This window comes from Erpetoichthys calabaricus, chromosome 7, assembly GCF_900747795.2.
Source record: "Erpetoichthys calabaricus chromosome 7, fErpCal1.3, whole genome shotgun sequence".
Lineage (NCBI taxonomy): Eukaryota > Metazoa > Chordata > Cladistia > Polypteriformes > Polypteridae > Erpetoichthys > Erpetoichthys calabaricus.
Genome location: NC_041400.2, coordinates 107,705,591 through 107,729,866, shown reverse-complemented (window position 1 = coordinate 107,729,866; position 24,276 = coordinate 107,705,591). Strand labels below are relative to the sequence as shown.

Here is a 24,276-nt window from a genome sequence, read left to right as displayed (position 1 = left end):
GTGTGACAAATCGCACACTTCTGCCTTCACGACTAGAGTGTGTCCTAAAGTTGATTTCATCGATGTTTTAAAATTAAGGTAGCGGGTGTTGCATCTGATTGCAAATGATAATCTGATTTGAGCAAGAAAAGTTCGACTCAGGAGAAACAGCTCTGAATACACCAACAGTATAGAAAGAAACACCCTAATATTGGCATAGATAAGTAATAAAACGTGCATCTATACGATACTAAGGAGGATCGCTTAAAAGAACATCCGAGAGTTTAGCTACCCTTATAAGATAAATTAACCAGGACTGTAATTCTGCTCGCGTATCAAGCGTGGTCACTTAAGAGCAACCCAGAATGTGAGAGATGACCATCACTGTCATAAACTCTTCTGTAATTTCTAATCCAGGATATGGAAACATTGTGTTTATAATGGTTATCATATTTACGAGTAATAGCGAAGGCATCGTTACATTAAACGGAGTCGGTACACAAAAGTAGAAGCACGTGCAATACAAGACAACACGCAGTGACTGATACGACTGCAAGGTGTGATGACACTATGAAGTAGACACTAACTATGGATTCACTTTAGCAGGACTACCTCGGGTTCGTTTCTGATCGCCATTGGTTTTGTGGAGACGTGGGTCACCGCAGTGCTCCCGTGAGTGTTGTTGTCCGTGTTAGTTCGGTCCTAAATCCTCGAAACCATCGGATTCATTAAAAGGCGCTAGTTTGCGTGTGAATCTGCATGCAAGAATACGCTGGCCTCCAGTCCAGAGCTGGCTTCTGCCTTGAGGGTTCAAGCAGATATCTGGGAACACACATCTACAGTCCGTACAGTACATGTGGCAGACAAAGTGTATATACATAGCATAGTTGTTTAACACGGACTGTCGTAATAAAATTCCTTCTCTAGCCATGCATTCGTCTTTCAACTCGTATTATCAATCTCCTGAGCAAATGACGGATGACCTTGTCAAAAACACGCCAGTCAAAACATTTTTAGCACAACTGTGTCCAGAATCGTACAAAAATGCCCTCCACATTTAGATGCAGACACAATCCAAACAACACTAAGTTTCGCAGACTGAAAGAATGGATGGGAAACTGCAGACTCTGGATAAGCGACTCAAATAACAATGCGATGAAGTCAGTTATCGCTCATATAAATTCGGTTTTGATTGTTTAAACTGGAAAAATATCAAATATACGCTGCAACAAGAAACTAGAAAATCTTGATTCTTAAAAAAAAGTTCAATGGCTGGTAGATGTGAGACAACATTAACTCGTTAAATTTGGACGAACTGTTCTGAAAAGCAAATAAGGAATTTATTACCAATGATCAACATTAGAGCATCTGCAAATGTGAAGTCTAATAGGACTCTTTCAATGTAAGTACCGAACCCTTTCATCTCTCTCGCTGTTCGGCCATTAAATTAAATCCCAAGGCTGCGGGTTTGGTTTGTATTTGCCTTTCAATGATTTGTTTGTACGGACATGGAATGATGAAATCGGGTATATTCTCGTATCGATTCGTAAAACAATCTTCATTTCGTATAGTGCCTTTTATAATGTACAGTTTGGACACCAATCAACCCTATCTATCTATCTATCTATCTATCTATCTATCTATCTATCTATCTATCTATCTATCTATCTAGATTGCTAGCTAGCTCGCTGTCTGTCTGTCTCTCGCCAGACGTCCCTTTAAATGCCGAGAGATCTTTTTAATAACCCAAACACCAAGAATAGTATTGGCAGAGACAGATGTTAGGTTGTATTTTTGATCCAGTGTTAACTCCCCCATCCCTTGTGTTTTGTGCTGTCGTAAAACCCACGTGTCCTCTCACAAGCCAGAGGGCAAGCGGGAAGGGGGGGAGCGGCACTCAGATACTATACACTTTGACTTGGAGCTTGGCTGGAGAACACCTCTCATGTCCTATAAACAGGGAGATTATGGTTTAATGGTGTGGAATACACTTGCCGAGGCAAAGCTACTTCGATGATAAACTGGGTAAGTATTTTTTTTTTAGCACGAGATGCTTAATGTAAGACAGCCTGCGGTTTACTTAGCACTCAAGAGGCCATACAGACGCTCATCACCCAAAATATATTTTTACTTATACTCTGGAGCAAAATATTTTTATCAACAGCCAGAAGATGCATTACTTGTTTTGCAGTTTTCGTGTAGCTTTTTTGCTAAATTCTTTCTGACGAGTTACAAATAGTTTGGCAAGTTGTCGCGTCTCACGACAGCGCACATTGTGTTCTGGTCTTACCTGTTATTATTGGTCAGTACGCACCCATCTCTGTTTTACTGAGCAGCCTGCATGAAAGATAACAGAGACAGAATGCTACTTGAGTTGTAGTGACTTGTGGTTTAATAATCTTTCGGAATTACTCGCTGTGCTGAGTATGTTATAAATGCCTGTCAGATTTGCCGGATCGCACAAGAATGAGTAAAAAAAAAAGTTCTCATGTTGGTCTTTTTGTGATTTAGACGCACTTGGAGATGCTGAAACCCGGCGATCCCAGCGCCTCTGCTTTCCTGAAGGTGGACCCAGCCTATATCCAGCACTGGCAGCAGCTTTTTCCTCAAAGTCAGCTGAAGAGCGCCAGCCTGAACCCGCTGCACCCGGCGGACAGAGCGGATCTCCCGGTGGAAAGTCTTCGTCAGCGCCCCACTTCCATCTCGTCGAACTCCTCCTCGTCGGCTTCTACCCCGTCCTCGTCTTCCTCGTCAGCCTCCTCCACTTCCTCCTCCTCTTCTTCGTTAGCTGGGTTAGCTCAACTCAATGTGCCCCAGATTGCACTTTTTGGACACGCGCAGTGCACCGACATCATCAGCACAGCAGCACTCGGCAACCAAAGCAAAGAGCTTTGTTCATCATCCCAGTGCAAAAATGACAGAGCGCCAAGGTTTAAGTTTACATCGGAGGAGTTAGATTATTACCTTTATGGGCAGCAGAGAATGGAGATAATCCCACTGAACAATCACACCAGCGATCCCAATAATCGTATGTATAAACTCTGTACCTTTATCATTCGCTGGGATAACGGAAGCACCGAATTGCACATCCTCTCTGGGCCTAAATTGTTCGTCCTCCCCTTAGACAATGAAAGCAGTACAACATTTTTTTTTATTTTCTTTTCCCAGACTAAATAGTTGCAGATGGAAAATATTGCTGGCACTGGATATCTACTATCATAAATCCACAAAGAAGCGCAACCTTCCCTGTGCAAAATCTTTATCTTATTCTTTTATGTAACTTGATCTACTGACATACATTCACTTTGATTTGTTGCATTTGTGTCCTAAACGTAGGGCAAGTTAGAAGACAAACGCTCATATATTAAACGATAACTGTGTACACAGTTCATGCACATGGGCCACAAGATTCTCTTTTTGATAGACTTTAAATAACATTTTACAGTCGTTATTGTGTCCTTAATAGAAATTAGTGTTTTTTTTTCATTTCAGTTCTAAAGATGTAGGATGAATATATACTATATATCCATCTTTTTGTTTAATAGCTTTTTCTGTTGTTATGCATGTCGATGTATCTAGGCGTTCATTATTTGCAGTGCTCTGAGCCAGTATCGTGTAAAGGGCGCTATAATAAAGACAGCGGCTTGTCAGAATTAATCTAAGTTTGAATTTTAATTATAGTTTACTTTTTATAACTATTTTCACTTGTTCTGTTATCATATGAGCTTTTTTCAAAATGCTACTTTACTTATAATTTAAAACTTTTACTTTTAGAAAGCTGAAAAGTCACACAAGTCACATCTTAGTGTTATTTTTTTGCTCTGAGCATCACTGTAAAATGTAATTATGTAGCTAACTTCTTCCAAGTGATATTACACTGTGAATGATGCTGGAAAACCTGCGAAAATGTGAACTACTGTAGTTAGCGAAGTTTCTTACGCGTTTAGCAAGTAACGAAAACTGTTACAACAAACATGGAGGAAAGGATAAATTGTGTTTTAGGTAAAAAAAAGAATCATCTGTAGTTTAGCTGTGCCAGTTGCTTTTGACTGTTTCCAAACAAAAGTGCTGTAAAATTTAGGAGTGCATAAAGTAAAGCTCTAGTACTTGTTTAGATGTTGAAATATGCAAGTACTACATGTCTAGAATTTTGGCAAATCTTTTTAAAATGTGTCAATAATTGTTAAAACCTGGTCTGGAGAAAATCCATTAACTTTTTCATTTTCTTTTTCAAGTTTTGAAAGTAAGAGCACTACTACAAATAAAACACTACAGCGCTTATACGTTATGTTTAATGTGCATATTGTAGGATTTTAAAACATTGCTTAGATTCCTGATGTGTTTTGGATGATTATCGTCTAACCTGCATGGCATATACTTTGATGTTAGTGAACCGTAGAGCTGAACAGAACGTCTCAGAAATAAATATGACACCTTCGCTCCGGTCCTGCTATTTGTACGTTTGGCTTCATTAAACGATGAGATTCGCGTTCAAATACAATGTAGCGAGCTGAATGAGCCAACAGTATAAATGTCTTCAGCGAATTTTTCTTAAAGAATGCTTCAGGAACAGCCTATCAGACTTGGTCTGAATACTTGGTACACATGTACACGATTTTATGCGTCTCCCACTGACTCTTATCTATCTATCTATCTATCTATCTATCTATCTATCTATCTATCTATCTATCTATCTATCTATCTATCTATCTATCTATCTATCTATCTATCTATCTATCTATCTATCTATCTATCTATCTAGCTGAAATAACTATTAGGTTTTTTGTTCAGAGAGAGTGATGCCACTTAAACACTTCCTTAACGAGCTTACTGACTTTAAACTGAAGCTAAAACTATGTTAAGGAAGCTCTTATAAACTTTAACTGGTGCAACTTTTTATTTTCACCCGAACCCGTTTATTTGTCTAAACTGCGATTTCTGGCTCTGATTCAAAACGTTGGATGCAACGAAAGCATATATATTAAATCGGGATTTGAAAAGGTGGTGACTGTTTATTTAAGGTGATAAAATGGTCCATCAGCAGTAATCTCCATCGATATATGCCACAAGGAGATGAAGGATGAGGGGACAAGCCACAATTAATTGCCGTATAGTTTTGTAGAAGAGAGTGGAGTGAGTGCGAATCGCGGATCGATCTTCTCCAGCGGCCTCTATTCATCATCTCTTCGCGGTATATGGAGGTCTCCAGGGGACAGGGGACTGCTTTATCTACAGGCCGTGCTCTCTTATTCATATTTCAAGCAAATCTGCTTCATTTATACCACAGCCGAACTGTCTGTTTGAATGCTAGAGAGCACCGCAGCGTCAAATGCAGTTTATAGTACAAGCACCTTAATATTCTCCTTTACTTTGCATGACGCTGTGTCTTCTGACCTCGGGCGACCGCCGTCCTTCTGTTTGATCCTTGCAGTGTAAAATGAGCTACCGTTTTAGTGATGTTGTCTGATGAGGCCCAGTAGGAAGTTGCACTTGATCAAAATGTAATATCCCAAGTAGATGCCTAGATCGTTGAACGGTCAGAATGGATATGCTATAGAAGTACCGCATACAAATAACCAGCAGAGTTTGGGTGCACGAGTGCATCCAAGCTGTCATGTACTGTGCACTTGAAGGATTTCCAGTTTTTTTTTTCTTTTGGAAGGTTGACGCCACTCAGATGGAATTGAAGGGCTGTCGTATGATCAACGAAGCAATAAGAATTTAAAATCTATCTATCTATCTATCTATCTATCTATCTATCTATCTATCTATCTATCTATCTATCTATCTATCTATCTATCTATCTATCTATCTATCGCGAGCATGGAGCTAAAACTGTTCCGCCTGTCCAACTTGAATCATTAAACCATTATTCTCAAATAATTTATCCCACTTACTTTAAATTAACAATAGCCTATAGATTTTGCTTTGTTTTACAGTAAAATGGTATCGACAGGATAATGTATTACTCGGTAGATATTACTGCAGTGAAGCCCAAGGTTTTTGCTTTCAGTGTAAATATTTCCCTGTCTGAAACTGTGTTCAGTTTCAATCTCTTAATCCATACATAAACTGCACTCAATAATAATAATAATTATTATTATTATCATAATAATAATAATGCTTTTAAATAGCAAAATATGTACCACAAGGATATTTAATTTACTTTAAAAATAATAATCACCAAACTATAGGTAGGAAAAATATTGCTGAGGCAACTCTATAACCAAGGCCACTTTAACAATTAAAAAAGGGCTCTCAAAATCTATAGCTTTGTTAAATATTAGTTTTGTTTTTTAGTAGGCGACCGTAACTTGCTACCTGCTTTTATTTCATTAAAGGAGTCATAAACATGAAGTAATTTTGTGTTGTTCTCATGTTATAAATCAACAGACATGTATTTTAGATGCAGGTCTTGTTTTCTACAGTATTAATTGATCTATTTTATTCATTTTGATTTTACGTGTTTCCAAGAACCAAATTCAGAACATTAAAAGCAATCGTAACAACAATAAACAAGGAAAAACGTTGTAATGATAGTCGTTGATATTTGCTCATGCAGTTTATTATGGTGATCTAACGGCATTTAAGCTAGGTGATGAGAAAAAAAATGTTATTTGAAATATTACTTTGTTACTTTACTTAAGGTGAATTTTCAACTATTGCTACCAGTATCTTTAAAAAAGTGATTTTCTTTAATATAGCTTCCTGAATCTTGTGAAGGAATAACTTTCAAAGCTTTAAAAAATATTGATCAGACAAGTCATAGCAATGAATGAGAATTAAATTTAGAAATACTATAATGATTGTACTGCTTGTTTAGAAAATGGGTATATTTGCAATTAATATACTAAAGAATTGCTTTTACAATTGATTAACTAGTTTATGGTTAAATGTGTTTTACATAGTGTATTTTCCGCAACTTTTTGAACATGCCCTTGTTATAGGAGGGATACAAGATACATGAAACAACGTAGTCCAATATTTACACTAAACACTAACCTTCCTCATTTCTACTCTGCCCTCTCCTCCCAGGTTGTGACATGTGCGCGGATAACCGCAATGGAGAATGTCCAATGCACGGCCCCCTGCACTCGCTTCGGCGTCTGGTGGGAACCAGCAGCTCAGCGGCGTCCGTCGCGCCCCCCGAGATCCCGGAGTGGTTAAGGGACCTACCCAGGGAGGTGTGCCTGTGCACGAGTACAGTACCCGGACTCGGCTATGGCATATGCGCAGCCCAGAGGATACCCCAAGGCACCTGGATCGGACCGTTCCAAGGAGCCCCGTTGCTGCTGGACAAGGCGATTTCTGGGACAGCAAGGAATACGCGACACCTTTGGGAGGTAGGGCTCTAGGATTTCTTTAAGTCCGTAAAGTCGAGCCGAAGAGCAGCAATGGAAGTGAATTTAACAACTCTCAATCAGCATATACCTTTGAATCTATATTTGAATGCCTATAATTATCAATTCAAATTCAAGAATGAATAAAGGGTCCCCTAGATACGAGTTGGATACATCAGTAAGTCAAAATGGTGTTCAGTCCAACGATCCACGAAGCAGTGATAAGGTGTAATCTTCACAAATTATTATTATAGCGCCGTTGGTATTAAGCGAATCAGAAAATAGCTTTACGTCACAGTACATATGTATATCTAAGGTATTGAATTGTTTTTGGTTGCCAATAACACTTTTCTTTTAGAAATGATAGTTCAGTCTGTTTATTATCCTTGTGAAGTGCACTTTCTTAAATAGTTTGATTAAGACTGATTACACAGAAGAGATTTTAAAGAGTTTGTCATAGCACTACAATGTATGTAACAATGTTTTCTAAATGGTCAAATTCCGCATCAACCAGAATCGACTAATTAATAATATGACACCATAATTGTTTTGTTAGATAAGAAAGAAAGAAAGAGAAAGAAAGAAAGAAAGAAAACATCTGGTTCTAATTCAGTCCGAATGCCAAACAAAAAGACATCTGTAATGGCCTGTCAATGTCTTATAAATCCCGTATAAAGCAGGAAAAAAAACGTCTGATGATGATGTTGGCGTGACAAGTGACAAGCTTAAAAAAGTTAAAACATTCTCGGTTTGTTTTTTGTATGATGAAACACACAGTGAAATTAATTTTCAGTTACTGCAAAGTATCAGAATTGCCTTGCAATACAACCGATTCACTGACCATCATGATGACAGTTAAATAAACAACAAATCTACAAGAAAGATAACGGAAATAGATTACAATTGTCGGGTTCTTCAAAAGCAAGAATGATCATATTTGTGAGTACCAACATTGATGCAATAATATGAATTCTACTAAAGCTTTCCTCATTATCGGATGCATCTCTGCATGTGGGAACTGCATTCATTCTCTGTCAAGATGTTCTTGGACCCGAATGTTCTTTGTTTCTTATAATTTTTCCTGATGGATACGAGTAATGCTTTTGATGGTAAAACGTCTGGAAGCGTGCACGATGCCGTGCCATCTGACACCTGTAGGCGTTCATGGGAAAAGATAAAGTGCCCGTGCCAGAGGCGATAATATTTCTTTTGGTTTGGCATGAGGCTGCATTGAGATGACATGTTTAGCATTGGTTCACTGACTCAGAAACTCACATAATTAGTCATTTAAGTTATTTCATGCCCCATTTACCCTCAGATACCAGGGTTTATTGTGAAAGAAAGCAAGTTGAAGGCAGCAAAGCTTTGTGTTTGAGAAACATCAGAGAAAACGAGAGTGCGAGCGGGCGAGACGCTTGCCTTTTGGCAGTAGAAAAATCAGCTCTCCAACAAAAGCAAAACACAGAAAAAAAAATCATGGTAATTTTCAGACTGAAGTAATGGGAGCAATCATCATGTAGTGCTCCGCTAAAGAAAACAGAAACTTTCTCAGCAATTAAGTGCCATTAATGACATGTTGATAATTCACCCATTAACGTGTCTGCTAATAAAGATTTAGACAAAAAAGTTCACTTTCACAGGCAGATATAGCAAACATGAAAATATTATCTTTGTAATTAATGAACTCGATCTCGAGGGACAAATTAATCTTGCTTTGGGAGATTTCTGCGTTTTCTGCTTAACATCAGAGTGTAATAAGACTAGACTAAAGGAATGCGTACGGTATTAATCAAAATTCAGTGGGAATAAAATGTGCAACTAGAAAGTGTAAATAATGGAATATGAGGGTCTCTGAACAGAAAGGCGATGAGATTAGCGCTGACACTGATTCTAAAGCAAGTTTTCTTTTATTAAAGGTGACGTTGCTGAGAATGTTAACTTCTTAATTATATTTCTTATACTCCTATCTATCTATCTATCTATCTATCTATCTATCTATCTATCTATCTATCTATCTATCTATCTATCTATCTATCTATCTATCTATCTATCTATCTATTATTTTCATTGTTATAAACGTAAAAGGCCTCTCGTGAAATTAATAAGACTGATATTAAAGATAATTGTAAAATCATTGCTTGTTATTCCGCGTTGTTCTTCCCAACCTAGAAGTTTTCTTGGAAAATGCCCTGTGTCTTATCAATTTCTCTACTCACTATCTCATTCATATTTATATATTACTATCTCAAACTGATGAGGACTCTCGGCCTGCTTACAGAAAAGTCTGAGTTCTAATCACGGATAAGTAATGTTGATGATTTTATTGCAGCTTATTCACATGTTTATGAATCTTTTATGAAATTATGTCAAACAATACTGTATTTTCTTATGAAGCAATTCATAAATGTTCCTAGTCATTGACGAAATTTTTGAAAACTTAAACTAGTATTACTTTTATAAACTTTTAAACCCTATCCTGTATATCACAGAAAAGTATATCAAGAAAAGTTATGTCTTTAAGATATAAGCAAAAAGACACACGAAAGCAAATACATAAATAAATGACAGAATTATGGGCCAGTCGTTAACATTGTTTCTTTAAAGCTCAAGAATCTTAGGTTAAAATTCCAACTGTGTCACTATTTGTACAGAATTGGCGTGTTTTCCGGTTTCATGTCGGTTTTCTCGGGGTATTCCGTGTTCTTTTCACATTCCAAGGATGTGCAAACTAAGCTGTTAACTGAATTAGTGTGAATAAGTGAGTGTGTCTCATCCAGGACAGAATCCTGCCGGCGCGTGATGCTGCTGCAGTGGATGAAACAATGGCAGGAAAAATTAAAGAACGGGCACAACTTTATTTATTGCTACATTATCAGTCTGCATTCACACACTCACACACTCACACACGCACACGTTTTACATATCTGAGAAAAAGAGTGCGGAATCTATCTATCTATCTATCTATCTATCTATCTATCTATCTATCTATCTATCTATCTATCTATCTATCTATCTATCTATCTATCTATCTATCTATGGCAGTTGTTTAGTATCAAGCCAATTATTTTAACAGCATTACAGTTTGTTTTGAGTGTCAGTCTTCTAGTGTGGTGGGTAATCCATCGTATCATCTTAACCTATTTCTAAATCAATTCAAAGTGTTTACTAATTGCTGACAAACATATTGTAACTATTGGATTAAGGCAGCTCCTGTAAATATATAAACCGTTATTCATTCATTGACAGGATCATTGGTATTAGCGTATCATATCATTCAAGTGTTATCGTATTACGCTGACTAAACTACGTCCCTTTATATTATTATATCTTAGTTACCGTCAGTATTTAACGAGCCATAAAATACATCTTAATGATCTTTGTATTGTTTTCATCTGTTCTGATTTTGTACAGCTAAATTGTGTCCGTTGCTGCCTTGTACCCAGCGTTGACGGGTTAAGCTCCCGACGACTACTTGAGGCGAACTTATCTAATAATCTTAAATTGCGTTAAAACCTGCTGAACTTCAGAAAGATGTCCCAACAGTCTCTCTGTGCTGTGCCCAGTAAGCTTTTTTATCCATAACACTTTACAGTCCTATACAGAACTTGTTTTCATATGATGGGAGATTACACAGTGATATTTATTTATAGGTCAAGCGGTTATAGTTAATAAATATGCTGGTATTTCAAATTCGACTGCAAGTGTACCTATCTTTCAGACAATTCGAAGGAAAACATAGACGATTTTTTTGCTTACTTTGAATCAGGAATGTCTCGGGAATCAGCAAGTGAAAAGTTCAACCTTTGACATCCATTCGCAAATAATTACTTTTTAAGCACTCTTTAGATGCTTATATGGGAAAAATATGTCTTTCTTTCATGAATTGGTTTAATATAGTAAAACAGGAGAACGTGTTGATTCTCTGGTTATTTATTTTCTTTTTTGATATATGTTAAACCTTACTCAGCACATCTTGGTAACTTGATGGTTAAAATGTGTATGTAAGTTTAAGTAAGGCACCAGCTTATACCTATGCGAATTGCAATTAATGTTATGGTCACAACATCTCAATATCTTTGCTAATAATAAAGTAACAAACAGATTTCTAGTACTTTTCCAAACCTGCTTTGACAATCTTTCTCAGCAGAAAGAGAAACAGCTTTTGTTTTGGAACTTGGAGGATGACAGCTGTCATAGTAAATATCGTCTCTAGAGGGCGCTCATACTCCCACTATCTACTACTAGGTTATGACTTCCACATTCCTGCTCAAGATAGAAATAATTGTACTTTATATGGAAACGACATTTTTCTCCATTACATGTTCTGGACACTGGATTCAGATACATGCTTACATTTTGCAGTCTTTGTGAAATAAGTTGCAATGTGCAAACATTGGTGCCCACATGCAGTTTTCTTGAAGGTGGAATACATACATATACTGTATATGTATGTATGTATGTATGTATATATATATATATATATATATATATATATATATATATATATATATATATATATATATATATGCTGCCTTGCGCCCTGTGTTGGCTGGGATTGGCTCCAGCAGACCCCCGTGACCCTGTAATTTGGATAATGGATGGATGGATGGATATATGTATATGTATATGTGTATGTATATATATATATATATATATTTTTTTTTTTTTTTACACATTAATTATATTATATATAGTATAGTATACATAAGTATACATATATATATATATATATATATATAATGTACTATTCAGTACAAAATTAAATTGATAAATGCATACAGTTTTCAACCCTATCATCAACCACAGTCATTCTATTGAAATTATCATAAGCAGAATATATACTTGTGCTACATTGGATAGTACACAAGTTTATAAGTTTGTGTACTGCATACCTGAAATAAAGAGCTCATGTCCTGTGTAGGGCATAGGGAGAGGCAAAAAAGATTTTATATATATATATATATATATATATATATATATATATATATATATATATATATATATAAATAACTTTTTATGTAGGATCTAATTCAAAAACTATGAATCCATCACTTTTCAGAACCCACTTACTCTCAATATGGACAGTGGGGCATCAGAGCCTTTTCCAGCAGTATTAGGTGCATTGGAGGAATCAACTATAGAATATTCCTTTGCCGGGCAAGAGAAAAATAAAAGATCGCAGACAAGTTAAATGTTAATCAGTTCACAGCAAAGTTTAAATAGCAATATTGCCTTGTAGATTGACTCAAAGGTGTCTGTTGCACATGCTAAGTGTACAGCCAGGACAGTGTGTCTTTCTATTTTCATTCAGGTAAATTTGCTGCTCTAAAATTCTGAGGTGACAAACATAACTCACCATTGAATTCAGGTCATTCTATTTAAAGTTAGTGTACCTAAATATATACTGTATATTACTAATTTGTATAATCAGTTTATGAAATTTGCCAGCATGAGTGAATTATTTGCCACTAAAGTGTTTTTCATATCAAATATTGATACCTTCAGAATAATGAAGTTATTATGTTATAATGAAACAATGCATTCCCATGGTGTGCATTTTAACAAAAGGAGGACATTTAAGTGTTGATTATAATATGGATTATGTGCGCAAGAGATTTAAGTATATGTGCATGTGTGTGTCTATGTGTGTATATATTTTTATATATACTATATATATATATATATATATATATATATATATATATATTATGTTCAGCGTATATGTAAAACATATAGACAAAAGTATGCTTTATTTTGAGACATGTAGTTATAAGAATATCGATGTCCTTGAATGTGAACGCATTAAGAAGATATGAAAATGAGTATAGTTGTCCATTGTTTTTTATGATACACTTAATTCCGATGCATCACAGGAAATTATTTTATAGATACATATTTGGAAAACAATAAACGTGCCACTATAAACGACTTGTTCAAAATGCACTTTTGCTGTGATCTTTCTGATAAACTGTTAATAATATAAAATCTCAAAGTTTAAATCTGAAAACAAAAAGTTAGACTTAATGGAACATAAGCTGCATTGTAAGACCATCCTGGGAAGGAGCAAAATTATCTGCTTAATACTATTACTGCTTATCGATGGGAATAAGACAGAAATATTTGCAATACTGAGTATATGCTATGGATATAAGTATTTTTTTTTTATTTTAGTAGTTAATTTTATTTTGCATAAGATCAGAGCCAAATTGATTTCTGAAATGAATGAGGTTTCTGACTCAATCCAAAGAGGCATAGACCTTAATTATAAAGTTTCCAAATTCATTAAGCCATCACAGCTGAATTATTTTCATTGATTTTATTTGAACAAGTAATGTTCATAATATCTTGATGTGTGGGACATGAAATAAATTGAGCTATAAAAAAGAATTATCTTCTATAATTTAGCAATATTTTTTTCTCTTGTTTCACACATCTGCATAAATGGCAATTAAATAATAAGTAAGCTCAACACTTTTAAAATGTCATTCACATTTCAGTCAGTCCCAATTTGCCTCGCTGTGGGTGTACATGGCAGGCGTGGATAGCTCCTCCTAAGCAACGGCTGTACACCACTTTTAAGGGTTTCATTAGATAAGTTACAGAATTCCATTATCCAAATTGTTACACGTGTGTGACAGAGGTTGACCTTTATTCATGTCACTTCTTTCCACGTAGGCCTCAGGCTCTAGTCTAATACCTCAAAGTCTGATTTACTCACTGTAATAAGGGCACGGGGTCAAGCGATTGTCAGGCAGCCTGTACATACTCTCCTCAGAGTCTGGTCAGGGGCTGTTAACACAAAGCTTTTCAAAGTAAATTTACAACCACCATCCCTGACAGAGGCCAATCAGTACACCATAAATGTCAGGTTAGTGAGATTGAGCAGTAAGTAAACCACTGACAGAACACCATCGGCTAGAATCAATCGCTGAAGGTTTTGACTAAGAGCACCGATCTCTCAGCACCAGTAATAGAAAAAATAAACACCAAGGCAAGAAAGCATTTTGTTGAATTTTATATGTTGGTCACATCTGTCTTCCCACGCCACCATTCAATCGAATGTCGCCACATTTTTAAGAGAGCTTTGCTCCAGAAGCTGAGCCATAAAGTGCATCCAGTGGTTTACTGATCAAGGTATCAGCTAATTGCTGCAAAATGTTTTGTTGCTCGGTGTTTAGTGTACTTTCCCCATCTTTATGTCATTAATCAGACAATACATTTCATTCTTAACATTTTAACAGTGCATTTTTATGCAGCAAATTAGCGCAGGAAAGAAAGGAGTGCTTTGCTGTTTCTGGTTTACAAATAACTGAAGCAAGTGAGTTGATTTTAGAAGTCAGTAAATTTATCAACCAAAACATCAAGAAATCCACCTATAGGATATTATCAGTATCCAAAAATTAGTGCGTACCAGAAGTATTGAGAACAAAAGGAGTTAAATAATATTGCATATTCTCTGATAATAATGACATAAACATTCTGTCATTTGTATTGCACCATGGGCAGAGATGTCTAGAATGGCCACCATGCACATTGTGTCTCACAAATGAGTTGACACTGACACCATTCTTCAATGTTGTTCAATAGAAATAAGTGTATTTATGCTAATTCATCTTTCATTATCATCACTCTCTGTTTATGGATGTCTGCATTTTTCATAACTTGGTAGACATCTCTCTAATAATTTTATTTTAATAGTTGTTTTATTTATTTGATGTAATTTTATTCAGAGGCATTTAACACTATTTTGTGTTGTTTTATCACCGGAGTTGCCATTTCATTTACCATAGCTATGGCTGTTTGTGGTCATGTGCTGCTCTGATGCACATTATGACGTTAATTCCTTTATACTACGCAGCATATATGCTCACAGCATCCAAGTCTTTGATTTAATGAAAAATAAAATATGGACCACACATTTAAGATTTGTTAGTTAATCTCAAATCAATCATTATTTAGGACCTTAGGTGGTGTCATTTTTTTCATTATGATTTTGGTTTTGGTATTTGGCAACTCTTGCCCCCAGCTAATGATCTTAAGCGTATTTCCAGCAATTTTTCCTTACTCCTCTCAACACTTTTTTGTAAAAATCATTTAGCACTTTGTCCCTTCTGGGTTGAGCCATTCTAATCCAGAGAGAACAGTTTAATGTCAGTTCAATTTACTTCAGTAGTGTATTACAAGCATTCCCCTTTGAATGTATTCCCAACTTCCAAAACAGACTCCAACTGCTTGTTCACTAATTGAATTGCTAAAGAATATGGCTGCAGGAATAGCTTTTAAGGAGGAACTATAAATTGACACATCTATCTATCTATCTATCTATCTATCTATCTATCTATCTATCTATCTATCTATCTATCTATCTATCTATCTATCTATCTATCTATCTATCTATCTATCTATCTATCTATCTATCTATCTATTGCAAAGTTGACTGTCTGACTGATTCACTCACTCAATCATCCACACATACACTTTTTTTAGTTAAAAAACTGAAATTTGGCTGGATGGTACATCTAGGATACAAGTTATCTGCCAAGAAAGGACATTTCAATATATGAATATTTAGGGGTAAAAATCCCCTTATAATTAAGAAATCTCAAAGATGCTTTGACTGATTTGATTGAAATTTAGTGACACCGTGGAAAAAAAGAAAATGAGCCAACCTGTGTTTTGTCATTTGCCATTAATTGTTGCTAATTTTGTAGTGAGTGATCTGTTTTTAGGCACAGCATTTTTTTTAATGAGCGCTGAGAAGGAATCATGCAGAGAAATTGGCCTGCCACTTCATGCAAATAAATGCCAAAGTGGAACGACAAAAGTTCCGTGAAGCTCAAAGAAATGCTTAGCAAGTTGCCTCCTTGGGTGCATGCAATACTCCCTAATTTGTCAGCTTCAACTTTGAAATACATACAAATTTGATGGGGCTTGGAGTTAGGGGTATGGATCTCCCCATTAGATTGTTGATATTGCTTATATAAAGTACATATACTGCTAACTGGTGTCCTATTGGATGTTGGACTGCAATGTGCCGTTACTCTCCAGTTCGCAAAGCAGAAACAGTAAAGTGCCAATACAGTGTATCGGCTCACTTCAGATCTCAGGTGAAACACATGCTAGGAGCAACAGCATGCCCAGGTAAGTATAAACACTTGCGCAACTCAGTAAATGCTCCCCCATGTACAGACACATTGAAGAGCTGGATCTGTTCTTTTATTTACAATGCTTAAAATATTCAAGTTATTTGCATGGGCCATGTAAAGGTTATGTCATTTTCTAGCTCACTTAATATAGACTAGGATTTCTGTGGGGCTGAAGCCTATCCCAGCTAACACAGGGCACAAGTCAGTAACACACCCTGCACAGGGTACCACTCTATCACAGGGTGAACAAACACACACAGCGACACACCGAATACACACCAGTGGCAGTTTAGTGTCACTAATTCAACTAACTTGCATGTCTTTGGACTGTGAGAGGAAACCCACACAAACACAGGGAGAACATGCAAACTCCACAAAGGGAGGACCCAAGACATTTTCTTACTGTAAGGCAGCAGTGCTACCACTGCGCCATGTAAATGTGCAGCCCGTAAACATCAGTGCTGTATGTAATAAGTTAAAGTAAACTATGATTCAGTGTATACTGCTTTTGATCTAAACCCTCTAAAACTTTGTAACAGTACAAGATTAAAGTGGGATATTCAAATATAATTAAAGCTACCATTTTTACATGATGTGCTACAGGCTGAAATTATATTTATATCCAAAATTGCCCTAATATTCATACTACTTTTGAATTAAATCTGATGCAAATTGTTTTTCATTGACTCCATTCTTCATTTGTGGGTTTGTTCAGGAAAGGCTGCATGAAGGTGTTTATTCCAGAAGTGCTGGATACTCTAATAATTATAGACCTACAAGATGCAGTAGATTTATAAGACTAAGTTTACACCACGTGTTCACCCAGCACAATTCCAATATTTTGGCATATCTGACATTTGAGGTCAGATTCTCAGCAATGCACTCTTGGCAGTAAACTGGCACACATATTCTGATTCTTGAATGAGAATTGAGATCCACCATTAAAGTCTAAGGATTCCACTCTTCTGAGTGTGAAACAACTGTTTACAGTATGTCTAGTTTGCTTGTTCTCACATTGCTTGTTTGTGTGATTCTGTTCTGTTTTCCACTCACATCTCAGTAATGAATTTGTGAAGGTAACTGGAAAATCTTTATCCCTGTGTATGTGAGTGTGCCATGTGTATCAAGGCCCCGATGCATCATCAAGGATTGGTTTCAGCCCCATGTGTGTTGTTGGCTCCCTGTAACCATATGATTGGACTGGCGAGTTTGAAAATGGATGAATGGGCTGATGATTTTTTTTACATTTAGCCGTTATTATCTGGCAGCTAAAGTGAAGAAACTTATTGTAAATATGTTCACTTGAACCATGTGCAGATGGCTCAATAAATGTAACTTTGGTTGTGATGCATAAAACAAGACGACTGTTACAGAAATAAGTAGAATTGTGTCCAAAGAAGTGTCCATTGATATTGCAAAAAAACAAACAAACAAAACAATAAGCAATCATGGGCAATGCCAATGAAAAGTTAAAATGTCTGAAACAAAGTTTGCCTTGCTGCTGTGATGTTACTTTTTATTATTTATGACACTCTCTTTGTGTGAAGATGATGTTTGGTGTCACATTCACATGTCGTTTGTTTAGCAGCATTGCGGGCAGATGATATATAAAATGACATTTATCACTTTAAAAAAAGTATATAAATTACAGATGTGAAAGAATTTCTCGGTATCATCATTTTAGTCCTGTAGTGTAAACATCTTGAAAAATGTCTTACAAGTCATTTTCTATTCTTGCAAATCATATTTTTTATCATACAGTAGTGTGTAAAGGGATAATGTACCAGACCCAGCTTCTGTTCCAGGCCTCAGGATTGTAAATAGCCAATGTGAAATTCATGTACGTGCTTAAGCCATATCATACATACTCAAAAATCAGCTGCAGCTTTATGATCAGATTGTCAACTCATTAGTTCAGCATGTTGCTGCTTCTGTGTAGTGCAAGAGGCATTGCCAAGTGCTTCCCACTGGCATTTGTCACCTACTGCTTCTTGTTACCAAAGAGTGTGATCCTTCACAACTGCTAACACTGAAACTCTGTCTTCCTTTGAAATTACATTTCTGCTTGATTTAGTTGTTCCGCATTCCAGCCCTCATGCCTGCTGTAAGACTTGTGAGGGCTCCTTGGTTGACTCTGCAGTGTAATTCTGTTCCTTTCATTCTGTCTCCTTCAACACCATAATGTAAACTGTCAAAAGTCATTAGGCATTATTTTGGATGACAATTATTTTTACAAAAGTCTTTTTGAGCATCTTAAAGCCTAAGGCTAATTCGACCATGTCTGTCACCTTGACCAAAGCAGTCAATTTATAGGATATATGGATGTGGTTATTTCTGATAAAAATAACATTTCAATGAATATTTCAAAGCAATCTGTATATCATGATTAAACATTTAATTTAATCCTTTTTCCCATTTTCTTGACCAAATGAGTGCAATAAAGAGTCTGGACCTGGTAGCATTCAGTATCATGCAATTTCAGGGCATATTCACCCTTTCAGAGACATTTGCTGTAACCTCTGCCCGGAAAAAATCCATTCCAATACAAGGAAAAAATATATAGGTTTTGAAAAGCCTGCGGCCAAGGTGGGAAATGAATCTGCAACTCTAACCATTACACCATCATACTGCTTGACACTGCTTGACATAGTCTTGTTGGGACTTTGTTCCTGTCTCCCTTTTTTCCTTTTTTGTAAGGTCACTGTCCTATTTGAACATTACTGTTAATCATTTTCAGTGTCTAAAGAGGAAAAAAATGGCGGTACTCTCTGTTGTTTTGGTGAATAAATAAGGAAACTATTTTGGATATATAGTAGGTGCTCCTATAGTCTGTGATCTTTACGTGTTGCAGCTAATACAGCTGCAGTCACCTGAAGGAAAAAAAGGACTCCTTGACACTTCAGGTCTTTGCTGTAGGATTCTGCTATATTGCCCCTGTTCTGTTCCTAAGGGCAAGTCTAATTTAGTCACTTTCCTTGTTATTAAAGTTTAGAAGATATTGTTATGGACTCTTGGTTTGTTCTTTGGTTATTCTTTTCAATTAGCTGTTGGGTTTTTAACCTTTATATTCTGATTAATTAAAAAGTAAAGTTCTGACTTTAAATGCATTTTTTGTTTTGGCTTCTTAAACTCCTACTGGTTTTCTTTATTTTGTATTCTTTTGTGAATTGCTTGATGTTCATTGTCCTTTTTCTTGTGTTAAAGTTCAACTTCTATGTTTGCACATTATTTCAGGATATTTTGCTTAGTTTGAATCTTAACATGAATTAATTTCGCGGTGCTCTTAATTTGATTATTTTTAAAGAAATCTTTTTAAATAGTTATTTTGGAGAGGGTCTTTATTAGATTTTGTGTTTCCCCTTTAGAGCAAATCCTCAACAGTACTGATTAACCCTTAAGCAGATTATATTCCAAATGGTGCTTACTGCCAACAATATGATTCTGCAATCCTTACAATGTAAAAAAAATAGCAGCACTCCTGTGGATGTCATTTTATTTTATTTTCTATCCTGCTGAATGCAGACCAGGGTCGTTTCGGGGGAATGTGCTGGAACCTTTCCCAGGTAACAAAGGGCACATGGCAGGAAAGAACCCTGGACAGTGCTCAAGTCCACCACAGGGCGAACACACAATCATTCCCACAAACCAAGCACACACTAGGGCCAATTTAGCATCTGCAATTCACCTAACCTGTATGGCTTTGGAGAGTGGGAGGGAACTGGAGCATCACACAGACATGGGGAAGAACGTGCAAACTCCATGCAGGAAGGAGCGGGGACATGAACCCTGGTCTCCTTATTTTATGACAGCAGTGCTACCACTAGCCACTGTTTCCATTTTTTTTGTGGTTTTTTTAATTAGATATTTTAGTCTTATATTTTCCTGAATGCATTTCCTATCAGTGGGTGGTAATCAGATTTGTGTTGTCAACAAAGTATTTATCAGATTTATTGCCTTCGGTTTTTGTCTTGAGCAGCAGGAAATCCATTTGCATGTTTGTATCTTGAATGATTTTAGCATAACAGAAATTAAATGTTTTAGAGAGTAATTGTTTGGCATTGGGGTGGGGGGACGATGTTTATCTGATTATTTGAAGGTCTATAATATATCTTTTATATTTGTCATTCATCATGTAGTTTATTTGTAAGTCTGATCTTTGCAGAGAAAATTAGTATTACTTAAGTGTTGGTGTTCCACAATTAAGCTTTTATAGGGGTTCCTGTCATCCAAAATAATAAAAACAGTTTATTTTATTGCTCGAGGCTGACAGAACAGGGCTGTGGGTAGCAGGAATCCTTCCTGGCAGCATCTGATGCAAAGCAGGAACCAGTCTGCTGTATTTGAAAAGCAAAATAAATCTGAAACTGAATCTATTCATTCTCCCGAGTGTCCAGCTATATTATAAGAAAAAAATAATTAAAATATATAATGTACCAAAAAATGTTATAAGCACAAACGTGTACTCGTAATACACCTAAAAAATTCTTGTTTTAGTCCACAGTGTTTATCTGCTTACCCTTTTTCAGGCATTACTTACCTTGCTGGGTGTCCTAGGCAGTCAGCCAACTTTCTTGCAGGAATAGGTGCAAACCACCGTCATTAAGAAAACTAAACTGCTAAAAATACATTGCGTGACAATTTTTACATCTGTTTTTCTTGTTCCATTTACAAGGGAACTTGGTGCCCCTGGTTTGTTTTAGTGGTATGTTTTACTGTCCTTCTTTCTGGCAGGCTGCTTGTGTAATTGGTAAGTGTTTTCAGGTTTGATTAGGGCAAACATTCAAGCCGACATGTTATGTTTGAGGGAATAGTCATTTTTATGGATGTTATACAAGGCTATAAACTAAATACTTTTTTTTTTTTTTGGATTAATATGTTTTTTGTTGACTTAATCCTTTGTGTTAGTTTATTCAAGAAATGCTACATTAAGGTGTTTATAAAGTAGGCATTGGACACTTTCATAATCATAGACCTCAAAGATAGAAATGACCTATTAGACCATATTCACACCTTTAAAAGAAAAACAGTGTACTCAATTCTTGACAAACCCTGATTTGATTTCAAGCCAACTTCTTGTTTGCGTTGAGTTTTGTTTTACTACTCCAATTTTTCTCATACATTTCAGAAATGTGCAAGTTAGGGTTATTCGGATTCTGCATTAGCCAGTTGTTAGAGTGAGTATGTGTGGCATATGAAAAATGGCTCTTGTCTTATGCTGCCTACTTCTGGGATAGGCTCTAGCTCCCTAACAAAATTAGTGGATGAATATTTATGTAGGAAAAGTGGAAGGCGGTTTCTTACCTAGAGGATGTTCATCAAAAGACTTCAAAAAAATGTTTAACTTGTTGGAAGAGAGTATAGTCTGTGATATACTGTGCTTAAGAAAATACACAAAGGCAAGGATAGGCTATGGATGATGAGTCCATGGCTGGAAATGTTTTAATGGTCTTAGTTGTAGAACTGACATATGTGGATATATAATGGCGATAATTTGTGTGTTTAGAGCTAAACTGTCTCTTGTCTGAATTTTTCACTATCAATATTTAAACTAGCAAGGGAGCTGACCTTCTAAAGGTCCTTTCAGTTTTATTTTTATTTATTTACTTATTTACATTGTGCTTAAAATAATACACACAGGCAAGGATAGGCCTTTGATGATGATGAGTCCATGGCTGGAAATGTTTTAATGGCCTTAGTTGTAGAACTGACTTATGTATGTGGATATTTAATGGTGGTCATTAGTGTGTTGAGAGCTAAACTGCTGAACTGTCGCTTGTCTGAACTTTTCACTATCACTATTTAAACTAGCAAGGGAGCCGACCTTTTAGAGGTCCTTTTGGTTTTATTTTTATTTATTTACTTATTTGTTTATTCATTGTAGCCTATCCAATTGAAAAGCTGCACTATTTTACAAATATTTCTCCTCACCATAAGACATAATTAAAAGCGGGAATATTATAGGTTTATATTTTTTATAAGTCAATAATGAATGGAAGATGTAGCATTCCTTAAAGCTATTTGTGGTCCAAAATGATACGTCTGGCTTGATACCATTGCTGTTTTAAAGTCTCCACTAACTTAAATACACATTAATTATAACATTTGTTCTCTGTCTTTGCACTTCTCATTCTTTACATTTACATGCATTTATGCAGAAAAAAAAACTATATTCTGCATTTTATTTACTAGAATGACATTTCCAAGGTGCAAGTAATGTGGCTGTAAACATCTACCCATCCTTTTTCTTTTAATCTTTTTGTACGCTTGCAAGAAGCCAAAGTTTATTCAGAAAGCATCCTACAAGAGCTAAAACTGGGCAGCCCCCCAGTCTATCATCAGGGACGCAAAATCAGTCAGAAATACATAGTGCCATCCTTCATCCTTTTATGGATTTATTTTTCAGCTTAAAGACATACTGGTATCACGCAAAGCTCTAAAGAATGCAAACCACAAGGTCGATTTAAGGCTGACTGGTGTCTCTGTGTTTTGTGACTGGCTCCTGAAATACATAAAAATCCCATAAACCTTGATTTGCTTTACTGAAGTCTTTAAAAAGCTGTATCTTACTTGCTTTCTCTGATTTTAAGAGGAGCTTTTTTCATTTTCATATCTAGATTTTTCTGTTGAGTCTCACAGGAAGCCAGAACTTGTCCGAGTAAGAACAAACACAAATCAGGCGATCATTTCACCTGAACATCAATGCGTCTCAGATCACACTTATAATTAACATTTATAATTACCAAAAAATGTAACAGGAAGTGAACATTAGAATAAGGAGATATTCCTGACTTCAGGTAGCAGGCAGACCAAATGAACTGACGTCCAAGCATTTGGAGGAAGCAGCACTACCTACCGTGTTACCATTTGGGTTTTAATTACATTAATAAAAAAAGACCCAAAAGATAGAACAGCTCTAGATGAAAGGAAAACAGGTTAGCATAAATAAAAATATTATTCTTCATCATACTATATGGTAATCACTTTTATACAGCAGATTAATGGAATAACTTGTCTATGATATGCATATCCCATTGTTTGAGTTCAATTAGTTTTCATATTTTAAAAATAGATGTATAGCAAACATGTAAACATATATGATATATTAGATAGATAGGTAGATACTTTATTAATCCCAAGGGGAAATTCACATACTCCAGCAACAGCATACTGATAAGGAAATGATTCTGAAATCCTTGATTTTCATCCAATTGCTCTTGTCCTGGTTAGGAAATTGTTAAGGATTTGAACTTGAAATCACAAAATTCATATGACAGCACTTGTGTAGTATGTGATCCTAAACCAATTACATGCTTACAAGAGTGTGATATGTATGTATTAGATATCTATGAGATATATGGTGGCACAGTGCTTGCTTCACAGCTGCAGAAATAAGCACTGATCACTCATTTGGCTGCTATTGCCCATGTGGAGTTGACATCTGCTCCTAGAACTTCTCCCACATCCCACAGGCATGCATGTTAGGTTGACTAAGCACCCCACATTACCTCAATATGAGTCACTGTGGCTGTGCTGTTTGTGAGTCGGTTCTGTGTCACCCACCCCAATCCAGGTGGTTTGTTGTGTGGTGGGTGCAGCAATGTGCTATCAGTACAGGCTCCCAACCTCTCTCTGGGATGGACTGGTGTTCCATTAAGTACTGGTTTCAGCATGTTACCTATTGCGTCCAGAATAGACTCCTCAAACCAATGTGTAAAAAATGAATGACTTGATATAATGGTTCATGGCAGACAGTGTGGCATAGTGGTTAAGGCTTTGGACTTCAAATCCTGAGGCTGTAGATTCAAATCCTG

At 36.2% G+C, this 24,276-nt stretch overlaps 1 protein-coding gene across 3 annotated transcripts in view; it reads left to right on the top strand.

The window, feature by feature from the left end:
• The first annotated feature begins 1,902 nt into the window (after positions 1–1,902).
• The window catches only part of prdm6 (PR domain containing 6), a 122,424-nt gene continuing 100,050 nt past the window's right edge, over positions 1,903–24,276 (top strand). For all 3 annotated transcript variants that reach the window (XM_028805245.2, XM_028805244.2, XM_051929975.1), the window contains exons 1-3: positions 1,903–2,004; positions 2,491–3,007; positions 7,015–7,322. In XM_028805245.2, coding sequence (XP_028661078.1) covers positions 1,993–2,004; positions 2,491–3,007; positions 7,015–7,322 — 837 coding nt within the window. In that variant the 5' untranslated portion in view covers positions 1,903–1,992. The remainder of the gene's footprint in view (positions 2,005–2,490; positions 3,008–7,014; positions 7,323–24,276) is intronic.